The sequence below is a fragment of the Astyanax mexicanus genome, chromosome 21 (genome assembly GCF_023375975.1).
Source record: "Astyanax mexicanus isolate ESR-SI-001 chromosome 21, AstMex3_surface, whole genome shotgun sequence".
NCBI classification, from domain to species: domain Eukaryota; kingdom Metazoa; phylum Chordata; class Actinopteri; order Characiformes; family Acestrorhamphidae; genus Astyanax; species Astyanax mexicanus.
The window spans coordinates 40438300-40451459 of NC_064428.1; the positions used below are offsets into that span (position 1 = coordinate 40438300).

Below are 13160 nucleotides of genomic sequence, written 5' to 3' on the forward strand. Positions count from 1 at the left end.
CCCCTTCTTGAATATACAGTACATGCCCTGAGTTGTGCATTAGGTGCCAATTTGATATATATGTATGTATATATATATTTATTTTTTTCCGCTTAAAAAGCCCAACCCATCACTTCAGCCTCAGTTCTATCCTAATGAAACTGTGTTTAGCTGAGAGCTGATGTAGCCGGAGATGCTAACAGGTTATTTGTGGATGGAGATCATAGCTTTCCCCCAATTGGTGGCCCAGAGCCTAGTGCAAATAAAGGTGAACCTTAATGGGATACTGGGAATGACTCAACGCTACGGGACAAAACACTTTACTCAAATACTCCTGATTAATACTCATCTCCCACCTGAAGAACCACAGACAAAACATAGGTTTATAGAAAAAAATCAGTATTTAAAAATATATTAGATATTATTGTATTATTTAAAACAAATAATATGATATTGTGTCCGTTTTTCGTGATATTTTTAGTGTTATTGTTCATGTTTTATACTGATAAAAATAAACAAAAGGTTTATTTTAATTTATTGTGTTTATTTAAATTATTTATTTGGGCAGCCGTGGTTTTATGTTTTTTGGATACAATCCGGGTTAGCACCCGAACATCCCTTTCAGACAGCTTCCTCTTACAGCATCCACAGTTAATCCTGTTGGATGTGGTTGGTCCTTCTTGGTGGTATGCTGACATTACCCTGGATACCGTGGCTCTTGATGCATCACAAAGACTTGCTGTCTTGGTCACAGATGCTCCAGCAAGACGTGCACCAAAAATTTGTCCTCTTTTGAACTCTGGTATGTCTCCCATAATGTTGTGTGCATTGCAATATTTAGAGCAGAACTGTGCTCTTACCCTGCTAATTGAACCTTCACACTCTGCTCTTACTGGTGCAACGTGCAATTAATGAAGATTGAACACCAGGCTGCTCCAGTTTAGACATGAATAAAGTATAAAATAAGAAAGTAAGAATGAAGTAGCAGCAACACAAAATATATTTATTATATTAATTATTAATTAATTATATTAGTTATATTATATTAAGAGGTCTCTGAAATAGACAAACACCATTAATTATATTATATTATATTATATTATATTAATAATTATATAATCACAAACTTGTTTCCAAATAAATATGTATATCATTAAAATCAATGTTTTAATCACTAATATAAATGTTTTCTCAGTAACTATGACAACAAACGATCTGAACACTATATAACAACAATAACACTAAGCAGCATATGAATTTCATACATTTATAAAATTATAAAATTCATCCAAAGAAAACAATAACAATAGAATTGTTTTATTTTATTTTATTTAAGGCTGAGAAAGAAAACAGTACCTATTCAGGGTTTCAGCCCTGAGCATCATCGGGAGAACAAACTTAAGACAATATTTCTAAAGTAAAAAAAAATGCAAAAACAAAGCTAAAAGTCAAGTACAAAAAAATCCTGAAACAATAAAACAAAAACAAAAAAACTAAACAAAACAAAACAATAAAATCTCCCCAATGATACAGAATGGTTTTTACAATTAAAAATGTAATTGTATTTACAGAATGAACAACTTTTTTCAACTAAAACAATGCTAAAATCTTTACAATAAGACAAAGAAAATGAAAGTGCTCAGACGAAATAAAATCATCACAAATATTGACATTTAAAGAAATAAAACTAAAAATAAAATTAAAAAAATACTAATGGACATCTTCACTGTAACAAAAAAACAAACAAAAAAAGATAAAATCTGTTGAGGAAGAGCTGAACTGGATTGTGCTCGTATGGATTTTCCCTTCCTTTGAATTTTGCAAAACATAGCAAAACTTACAAAGAGGTATTACATAAAATAAAAAGAAAAGCAAAAATGCACATTCACGGGTTTTATTTAACCTTCAATATAGAATATAAAGTAGAAAGGCAGGTGCACGAGTCATTGTACGAATTTAAAAATAATATAGTTTATAGATAGCTAGCAGAGTAACACAGTTAAAGTGTAGATAGATTTTATGCAACCCATAAAATATTGCAGATTTGCTCACATTTTACTTTTAATACAGGCAAAAATTTGTACTCTTGTTTTTTTTTTACAATAAATAAAGTTTTGAATTTCTTTAAGCACTTAAAAGCTTGTCTCTGGTTTTCTATGTTTTCTGTTTGTTGTGTTAAAAGTACCTTAAACATCTTGTTTGCACGTAATAATCAGCAAAAATGTGCTAAAAATTCAACTACTGCTAAACAGTAACTGTATTTTTAATAAAAACAACTTATCTCAGATCAGAAAAACAAAGCGATAGACAATAAAAGATCATCTGTAATCATACTCTATATGTCTATATGTCTATAGACTGATATTACAGTAAATCTCTGAGAGAATAAATTGTTATATATATATATATATATAGTTGTTTTTATATAATTCCAAAATTTCTAACTTTAAAACTTATGGATATTGGAAAATAAAGTGTAAGCTGCCTTTTTGAATCATCATTTATAAATCCTCTCTGATTGGCTGTGAGAGGATGAAGCTCCGCCCATTTATTGTTAAGACAGTGAGTAGAGGTCATCAAATGCATTGGTTTAAAAGAATGCAAGAATTTTTAAAATAACGATATTTTTATACGACTAAAAACTCTTTCTAATGAACCAACTGAGGAAATCAGTTTTTCTACCATATGGGCCCTTTAGAACTAGTCTGTTCCTATTGGCCGAATGGAAGACTAGTCTTAGCCCTTATTAGCTGCTGCGAAAACAGGTGAGAAGATGTATTTTCTTGCTGAATCCTCGTGTTGCAGGTAAAAAATAAAAACGGTTTGAAATGCAGCACTTGCGAAGCTCCACATTCACAAAACTGTTATATCTGAGATTCTCCTGTACTTGGAGCGCTCTTCAGAGGTCCCTGAAATAGACAAACACCAAATTCTACATTTTAGAAACTGTAAGACAATAAATGTTTTGTTTAAAATCTTGCCAAAAATCAAATTCTGTATTTAAAAACTGGTTAAACATTAAATTCTACGTTTGAAATTTGGTCATACATCAAATGCTTATGTTTAAAAATTGTAACATGCTGTTTAAAGTCAAATACTATGAATAAAAAGTTGTCAAACAGTAGATTTTATGTTTAGAAATTGGTCTAATTTTCAATTCTATATTTAAAAACTGGTCTCAAATCTCAAATTCTCTAGTTATATATTAATCAAACATGAACTGTCATGTTTAAAAAAAAAAAAAACATAAAAAATACCTGTGTTAAAACACTGCCCTATTATTGTGAACTGTTATGTTAAAACAATAGATCAAATGAAAAATTGCTTATGCTTAAAAATCAAATTTTGTTAAAAATCATCAGATTCTATGTTTATAAGTTGGTCAAACTTTAAATTCTAAATAAAAAAAAGTAAAAAAAAAAAGTATGTTTAAAAATTTGTCTTAAGAAAAATGCTATGCTTTCATGATTGTCAAAAGCCAAAATTCTATGTTGTCTATTCTAAATTGATTGGTCAAACATCAAACAGTATGCTGATTAAATAACAATTTCTAGGTTTAAAAACAAGCCATACATCAAATGTAAAATTAAAAATAAAACAACATTCAATACTTGCGTCAAGTTTCATGTTTAAAAATTAAATGTAAAATGTTCTAACATGAAATGTTATCCTTAAAAGGAATTAAATCATAAATATATATATATTTGGTTGGAATATGTGGTACCTGGCTGTTGCTGGATTGGTTGGTGCTGAACTCGGAGTATCTCTTCTTCTGTGATGTACAGATTCCACCACACAGCTTGCTATACTCCTGTCTTACCTGAAGGGGGCGACACACACAATACCAAACTTTTAATGTACAGTAACTGAGTATCCTAAATAAATAATAACTTATCATTTGCACAAGATTAGTTTCTACTGCTTACTAATAAATAAACATTTTTTTAATAAATTGTAAAGATAAACCCTTTTATAGTACATCAGGTTTTTATTTTTTAAAAATAAGGTAAAACCCCTTAAAACGCCTTGTCCTGTTTACGGGCTACAGGTGTAGGTGATACCACATTTTTTTCTGCAGTAAAAAAAAGGTTATTTACATTCAACAAATTTGAGGGTTTAAAATCTCCTACAAGACTCTTGGGAGAAGCTGCCTGTTTTCTCTTTACTCCCGATCAACCAACATTTCCAAAAAAGGGTTAAAAATAGATGTGAAAACTAGAAAAAACTAGACAAACATAAAGAACTTAAACTAAGAAGCTAAAGGTTTGAAGGACATGAACTGTTTGATTTGATTTGTATTCAGTAAAAAATACTGATTTAAGTTTAAAATGAACATTATTCATTCTATTTTTAAAGTTGCAATTTTACTTTTACATTTTTTAAAATAATTTCTATTATAAGTAGAATTTTTTAAGAACTATATGCACTCATTCACTTTACCAGACTTAAGCTTTTATACCACTATATTGTTATGGAGTCAAAAAAGGGTCATAAAGATTTTGAGTTTGTAAAACAGAAGTCACAAATGTACTGAAACTTGTAACTGCGTTTAAACAACTGCATGCACGAAAATCCAAATCCACAAATTAACTGGAATGTGCAAACTTGAAACAGAAAGTAATATTAATAATAATTCAAATGTACAAATGTGAAAAAAATATTTTAATTATATATAAATATATATTTTTTTTATTTGTAAATCCAATCTCTTGAATGTGTGAATCAGTACTGCTCAAATGGCTTAAGCTGGGTCAGACCAAAAATCACATTGAATTTGTGAGGTTGTAAATGTGACAGTGGGTGTTTTTCACTGTGGAGCTAAAAATCCTCTCATTCATCTTCTCTGCTGCGTGTGAAGCTCTAGCTGCAGTTGCGAATTTTGACCCTGTTTTGACGCCTGATTGATGAACCAATAGGAAAGCTTTATCTGGACCAATCAGATTACGGGGTTTGTTTAACCAATCAGAACAATGGGTGGGTCTCTGCAGGTCAGAGTACTGGGCGTGTGGAAAGGTGTGGGCGTGTCGAAAGTGTGACCGCCATTTTGGGGTCGGCCACCATGCGCCCCCCAGTGGATCAATTTACACTGAGGAAGGAGTTTAATAAAACAATAATATTCATAACTCTACCAGCTCCAATAGACCAATAGACGACCACCTTTCGACACGCCCAGTACTCTGAGCTGCAGAGACCCACCCATTGTTCTGATTGGTTAAACAAACCCCATAATCTGATTGGTCCGGATAAAGCTTTCCTATTGGTTCATCAATCAGGCGTCAAAACAGGGTCAAAATTCGCAACTGCAGCTAGAGCTTCACACGCAGCAGAGAAGATGAATGAGAGGATTTTTAGCTCCACAGTGAAAAACACCCACTGTCACATTTACAACCTCACAAATTCCATGTGATTTTTGGTCTGACCCAGCTTAAGCCATTTGAGCAGTACTGATTCACACATTCAAGAGATTGGATTTACAAATTAAAAAATATATATTTATATATAATTAAAAAAAAAAAATCACATTTGTACATTTGAATTATTATTAATATTACTTTCTGTTTCAAGTTTGCACATTCCAGTTAATTTGTGGATTTGGATTTTCGTGCATGCAGTTGTTTAAACGCAGTTACAAGTTTCAGTACATTTGTGACTTCTGTTTTACAAACTCAAAATCTTTATGACCCTTTTTTGACTCCATATATTGTTACTGTTAATATTTGGAGAAATTGTAAAAACAACCCTTTTTATGCTAAACCAGGTTTTTATTTTAAAATTATGTACATTTTAAATGTATTAATGCAGGAAATGAAGCAGTATATGATGGGGAAACTCACTGATTTGCTCATTAAGCAGTGCATGATGAAGATGAGCGCCCCCTGCAGGCTGTTGAGGATGGTGAACAGGTAGAGCATAACCACAGTGCCCTGCTCCTGAAACAGGAAACAGCCGAACACCCACATCCCCCCCAACACACACAGCTGAGCCACGGCTGTCACCACGAACATCCTAAACACACACAGATAATCAGCATATTAATTATCATTTCATTATCATATCATACTATTAAACATCATTCTCACTGGAAAAAAATAAAGAGACCAACTAAAAATGATGAGTTTCTTTGATTTTACCAAATTGAATTTAATCAAGAGGAAGATGGATGATCACAAACCATCAAACCACCAAACTGAACTGCTTGAATTTTTGCACCAGGAGTAAAGCAGCATAAAGTTATCCAAAAGCAGTGTGTAAGACTGGTGGAGGAGAACATGATGCCAAGATGCATGAAAAAAACAGTGATTAAAAACCAACCAGGGTTATTCCACCAAATATTGATTATTTCTGAACTCTTAAAACTTTATGAATATGAACTTGTTTTCTTTGCATTATTTGAGGTCTGAAAGCTCTGCATCTTTTTTGTTATTTCAGTCATTTCTCATTTTCTGTAAATAAATGCTCTAAATGAGAATATTTTTATTTGTAATTTGGGAGAAATGTTGTCTGTAGTTTATAGAATAAAATAACAATGTTCATTTTACTCAAACATAAACCTATAAATAGCAAAATCAGAGAAACTGATTCAGAAACTAAAATGGTCTCTTCATTTTTTCCAGTGCTGTATAAAATATATATTATCCTTCAATAGTGAAGTGATCTATGAGACTATAAATTAGTGCCAGTTCCTTCATCAATATAACATTTTAGATGGTCTTTGCTATGACTGCAATAAAAGATACTAGAATTTGTCTACAACAATTTATTTTTCTTTCACATGTTTGGTGCATATGAGTCTTCTGGTAAAAAGTACAATTCCTCACATTAGTAAATGTAGGGATATATAGCCGTATAAAAAAAATGCTATATTGACTTTGGAAGCTCTGGACCAAAGATCATTAATTTAGTTGATAAAGTACATTAGGATTTTGTGGTTTCTGAGGCTGGTAACCCTATGAACGTATCCTGTACAACAGAGGGAACTCTTGCTCTTCTTTTTCTTTCCTGTGCTGATTCTGATGAGTGCCAGTTTCGTCATTGTAATGTTTTTGATGGTCGTTGCGGTGACTGTACTTGAGGATACTTTGAAACTTTTTGAAATTCTTATTTAGAGATTGACTGACCTTCATTTTTCCTAAAGTATTTTTTTATCTTTATTTAGTTGAGTAGTTGTTGCTTCTCATAACCTGGATTCGAACATTACTCAAATATTCACTATTAACTGTATACCTGTAACTCTACCTCTTCACTACTTTACTTTAACTGATGCTCTCAAACACTTTATTAAGAGACAAGAAATTCAAGTAATTAACTCTTGATGAGTTCAGCACAGCTGTTAACTGAAAGCCTGAATTCCAGGTGACTCTACCTCATAAAACTGACTGAGAAAATGTTTGGATGATTTTAGTTTTAATCTACAATACAGAACATTTTAAAATAATAAACGTCCAAACGTTTACTGGTACTGTATATCTGTATTGTATCTAACCTGAGTTTTTTGAGCTTGGACAGATCTGGGTTAAGGCTGGAGAATTTTCCCGCCAGTTTCCAGACAGTGATGACGAAGAAGAAGCTGTTGATCATGATGACGATGCAGACGGGGGCGTAGAAGCTCCAGATAAAATCTTCTTTTAGAGAGAGCCAGCAGCTTAAAACACACAAACAGAGAAAGAGTTTACATAAAAGTGTTACAGAATGTTTATTAACCACAGATTAATTAAGATATTTTTCAACATGATCAAAAAGGGAATCTATATACACTTCATTGCCTATAAAAGTATCTTTCATTCGCCTCCATTGCTGTTTGGTGTTTGGTGATATAAGGTTTGAATGGAGCTTCTCAAAGCTTATCAAAGAACCCCTTTTTCTCTTTTTGATAATATTTATTGAGCCTTTCATTGAGATTTCATGTGTTACGCAACATCCAACATTCTGTCAGTTGATTGCTTCTAGGTGCTACTACCATTTTATGGCTTTAAAGTTGATTTTAAGTTAATTTTAAAACAGTTTTTCTTGTCTTTCTCTTTTTCTCACTTACTGTCGGTCCGTTCCGTATCCCATAGGGTAAGCGATGGCGGAAATGATGACGATGGCCAATGGCACTCCGTATCCCGCGGCAACCATTTGAAGGGGGTGAAGCGTGGTGTGGAAAACTTTGACCACCATCCGATACAGCTGGACCCCTTCCAACAACATCCAGCAGAACGCCGAGAGGAAGAAGAAGTGAAGCAGACCGGCGACTATCCCGCATCCCACCTGATAAAAAATAAAGAAAATAAAGAGAAATTAAAAGTCATTGGGCTTTATTGGCGCTTTTCCACCAAAAGAACTCTGGTTCTTGGACCAGTTCCATTCGGGCCTATAAGAACCGTGGTGCTTTTTAGTGAACCAGCCTAAATTTTCACCAGTTTTAGAGGAACTGTCAAAACTTCATACCATACGTCATAAACAGAGGGCGCACTGAAAGAACCTAGTATGCTTATAACGATTCCCACTGCAAACTAATGCTCCTGGTTCTAAAACCTATTTTTGTTGGCAAAAAAACAAAGCAATGCGGTTCAAAATTCAGTTTGCGAACCAGAATGGTGCCATTTCCATATTAATAGAAAAGCACTACATTTTATTGATCTTTAGGGGATCGGCAACAGTGCACTGTGCAATTTAATTTAGGGCGTGTCAGTGTGTCTTTGCTATCGTAACGACAGGAAAAGTACACCTTGCATGGCTCGAAATGTTGGGTGTATTGTTAAATAAACTAATCAGAGCGTCACTTGCTCATCATTCCCTTTAAGAGCCAGGTCAGCTCTGACTTTGGGCACAGGGGCACAGGGAACTGCTGAGATAGCGATGAACGTCTGACTGTTTGCGTCTGTCTAGGTTGTATTCAGTCAGTGGAGCTCCTGTGTTTTCTGTTACCAAGATAAACAAGCAAAACTCCAGAAATGTACCTGAACACACCTCATTTCCAGATATATTCAGATATAATTAGATATATTCAGAAGCTCTGTTGCTATTTTAACGACTTAAGTAGAAGGCTTGAAAGTAGTCTGTTGGTTGGGTTTAAGCAATCAGCATCTTGACATGTCTTGTGCAGGATATAAGATAGAACCCCTATTTTTTGGCAGTATTTCTTTACTACAAGGACTAAACTAGATGTATGTCATCAATGGGTGCAGCTTTAGAACTCACCCTGTCTCTGGTGCTGGAGATGAAGAAGAGGAAGAGGAAGTCGGCGATGAAGAGGCAGATGCACAGGTGGAGGTGGATAGTGGTACGGGTGTTTTTAATGGAGCGGCAGAGCGAGAAAGTCAGGATACACACCAGCAAACACACCAGTGAGAGAGAGAGACCGATCCGGGTGATCAGGACCAGCTCAAACGTATCCTGCACATAAACAAGAGTAATATACCCACTATATAACACAACACAATCAGAATATATCACAGTACACACTCTACCATAGATCAAATTCTAGCACAACATATACAGGTGTTGGAGAATGAAAGTGAAACACCTGGTTTTAGAGCACAATAATTGATTGTGGTGACGGACAGTTCTGGTGGAAACAGGAGAGTTGAGGTGCACATTGAATTCTGCGTGATTTGATCAGCCGTGGTTTTATGTTTTTTGGATACAATCCGGGTTAGCACCCGAACATCCCTTTCAGACAGCTTCCTCTTACAGCGTCCACAGTTAATCCTGTTGGATGCGGTTGGTCCTTCTTGGTGGTATGCTGACATTACCCTGGATACCGTGGCTCTTGATGCATCACAAAGACTTGCTGTCTTGGTCACAGATGCTCCAGCAAGACGTTCACCAACAATTTGTCCTCTTTTGAACTCTGGTATGTCTCCCATAATGTTGTGTGCATTGCAATATTTAGAGCAGAACTGTGCTCTTACCCTGCTAATTGAACCTTCACACTCTGCTCTTACTGGTGCAATAATGTGCAATTAATGAAGATTAAACACCAGGCTGCTCCAATTTAGCCATGAAACCTCCCACACTAAAATGATGACAGGTCTTTCAGTTTCATTGTCCAACTCCTGTACAATCAGGAGTATAACAAGTCTATATTTCAACATGTATTAAAAAAATACAGAAGCCGTACCTGGATTGGATAGAGCGCCATTAATACCGCAAAGCTGCTCAGGTGAGACCAGGAGCAGGTAGCATGTGTGGAATTAAACTCTGCCTTCACGCAGCCCCGCCCAGACCACACCCCTCCACCGTGAGACTCATCCCAGTACACACAGCTGTAGTTCATTTGCTCAGACACCGCCCCCTCCTGGAAAGAGAGAGATAAAAGAAAATAATAAAAATAAAAATGATGAGTTTCTTTGATTTAACCAAATAAAAAACCTCTGGAATATAATCAAGAGGAAGATGGATGATCACAAACCATCAAACCACCAAACTGAACTGCTTGAATTTTTGCACCAGGAGTAAAGCAGCATAAAGTTATCCAAAAGCAGTGTGTAAGACTGGTGGAGGAGAACATGATGCCAAGATGCATGAAAATAAATGAGATTAAAAACCAGGGTTATTTCACCAAATATTGATTTCTGAACTCTTAAAACTTTATAAATATGAACTTATTTTATTTGCATTATTTGAGGTCTGAAAGCTCTGCATCTTTTTTGTTTCTGCAAATAAATGCTCTAAATGACAATATTTTTATTCGGAATTTGGGAGAAATTTTGTCTGTAGTTTATAGAATAAAACAACAATGAAACTGAAGGGGTCACTTATTTTTTTTCCAGAGCTGGTCATGGTGTTGTAGGCCATAAGAGCAAGTTACCATTTCCCTTATCGTAAAGTTTAACCTCGGGCTAACTGAGAATTGCAGTGCATTAACTTTGCAGTATCTCTGTTGACAGTTTTTTACTGTTCATTTACAGTGTATGGCTAGCTCCTTTTACAGTAATATATTATTAGTAATCATTTTACAGTGCTTTTTTAGTGGATATAGATTTATTTATGCAAAAACTTACTCTAAATCAGCTGAAATATTTCGTAATTAATTTGCAGTAAACACTGTATCTATGTTCTGCTATCTTACTCCAGAGTGAATAATGCCTTAAAACATTAAAGGGGAAATTATAAATATATTTTTTATTGAATTATGAGTACAGGGTGAGTACAGGATGTGTTAGCGTCAGCATATATATTTACCTGCAGGTGTTTGAAGGTGAGGGTAACGGGTTCAGGAAGGTTTTGGGTCTGAGGGTTACTGACGAGAGCCGTCACCACTCTGGAGTTGAGCTGGCAAGAGCTGGAATTCCTGCCTTTAGGATCCGGATTCTCCAGAACCGACGTGCTTGTGGAGTTCAGACCTTTATAACTGACTAGAGCCACGTAAGCAAAACCTGGATATTCCTCCCCACAGGCCGTCTTCCAGCTGACGTTCAGGTGAACGTCATCAGTGTTCAGGATCACGCTGCCATTGGGCCGATTCGGATCTTTGTTCACTGCAAGCCACGCCTCTGTGTGGAATAATCACAATAAAAACACATCAATTCATAATTAAACTACACCTCAGTGTAAATCATCACTATACTACAGTAACAGTGGATCACCGTACCGGAGTTATCACTGTCTACTTTGGTCATGGGTTGCTCGAGCTGGGGTCCGACCAGCCGGAGGGTTTTCTCCATTGCCCCCAGAAACTCAGTCAGTGTAGAACTGTCCCTGAAATCCTCACTGGATACAACCTCACCACTCACGTTCAGCAGTTGCTAAACAATCCAGCCACAGACAAAGCAGAGTTACTTCAGTGAGCATGCATTAAATTCCACTTTAAAAAACAAAATATTTAAAAGTATATGATCAAACATACAGAATTTAGGTTATTTTCGTTTAAGCATTTGCAGTTAAAGTTTAGAATCTTTTAACATTTTTTTGGAAGATTTTCATTCCTTGTTTAAAAACTGGCAAAATATGTTTAAATGTTTTAATATTGTTGCAAAGGCAAATTTTCTACAAAAAAAAAAAATTGTATGTAACCTCAAAACCTTTTTTTTTCAAATGTAAAATACAACTTTGGAAACTTTGTTCTAAGATTGAGAATTTCTGTTTAAATTATTATTATTATTATTATTATTTTTGTATGTTTTGAATATTTTTTCAAATGTTTGGGGCATCTGTTTGCAAAGTGTAAAATTCTAGTTTGTATATTTGGAACATTTTTCAGAAGGCTTAGAGCATTTGCTTGCAATGAATGTTTATAATTGTTGTCAGTAAGTTTGGAATGTTTGTTGAAAAGTTAAAATTTTAATTTTTAAATATATTTGTTATCTTTGTTGAAATGTTTCTTTTGTTTATACAGTTGGAAGAATCTTTCAAACATTTGGTGCTTCTGTACAAACATTTGCAATAACCTTAATTACTGTAATTTTTAAATGTATGCTCAGAATCTTTTTTAAACATTTAAAATAAAAGTTTGGAAACTTTGTTACAACAATTGAGAACTTCAGTTTAAAGACTTAAAATCAAAGTTTGGATTTTTTTAGTATGTTTGGAATAAGAAGTCTTTGTTTATCAGTTTGATTCTTTAATCAAACATTTTTAAATATCTGATCCGAATTTTGGACAAGATTTCTGTTTAAATGTAATCAAAATGAGATCAAAGCTTGTAGCCTTTGTTGAAACATTCAAAATGTTGATGTTCACTTTAAGTAAAAATTATACCTGTTTGCTTATAGATGCACATGTAAATGTCTTTGTTTCTTTGTTTTGGAGACAATTAATCAGTAAAAAACTGGAGCTTACCTTCAGTAAAGCTTCTCCTGAGCGATGCTGTTCTTTTGGCTGACTCAGTGATTGACAGCTCGACATGAACAGATTCATTAAATCACCCATTACAGCCTGAGAGGTGGAGGAGGGGGCGGAGTTAGTAATATGAGTTGTTTATATATATATATATATATATATATATATATATATATATATATATATATATATATATATATATATATATATATATATATTGCATATATCAGGTGTAATAATGTGATATGCGATTAAATACTGAACACATTAAATAAACACTGTTTACCTGTTTGGGTTTTGTTGTGCCACTTTCACACTTCAGCTCTGTAACACACATAAAGTTTTGTTATTACAACTAAATAACATTAAGATTCATTATTTGAGATTTTAATACATTCACTGGCATTATCTAGTGA

At 34.2% G+C, this 13160-nt stretch overlaps 1 protein-coding gene across 2 annotated transcripts in view; it reads right to left on the bottom strand.

The window, feature by feature from the left end:
- Positions 1-1291: 1291 nt before the first annotated feature.
- Positions 1292-13160, bottom strand: part of LOC103024486 (putative adhesion G protein-coupled receptor E4P) — a 37420-nt gene continuing 25551 nt past the window's right edge. For both annotated transcript variants that reach the window (XM_022674469.2, XM_049469640.1), the window contains 11 exons: positions 13031-13068; positions 12745-12840; positions 11558-11711; positions 11149-11459; positions 10085-10261; positions 9163-9357; positions 8012-8229; positions 7463-7621; positions 5814-5985; positions 3704-3799; positions 1292-2888 (listed from right to left, as the gene is read on the bottom strand). In XM_022674469.2, coding sequence (XP_022530190.2) covers positions 2844-2888; positions 3704-3799; positions 5814-5985; positions 7463-7621; positions 8012-8229; positions 9163-9357; positions 10085-10261; positions 11149-11459; positions 11558-11711; positions 12745-12840; positions 13031-13068 — 1661 coding nt within the window. In that variant the 3' untranslated portion in view covers positions 1292-2843. The remainder of the gene's footprint in view (positions 2889-3703; positions 3800-5813; positions 5986-7462; positions 7622-8011; positions 8230-9162; positions 9358-10084; positions 10262-11148; positions 11460-11557; positions 11712-12744; positions 12841-13030; positions 13069-13160) is intronic.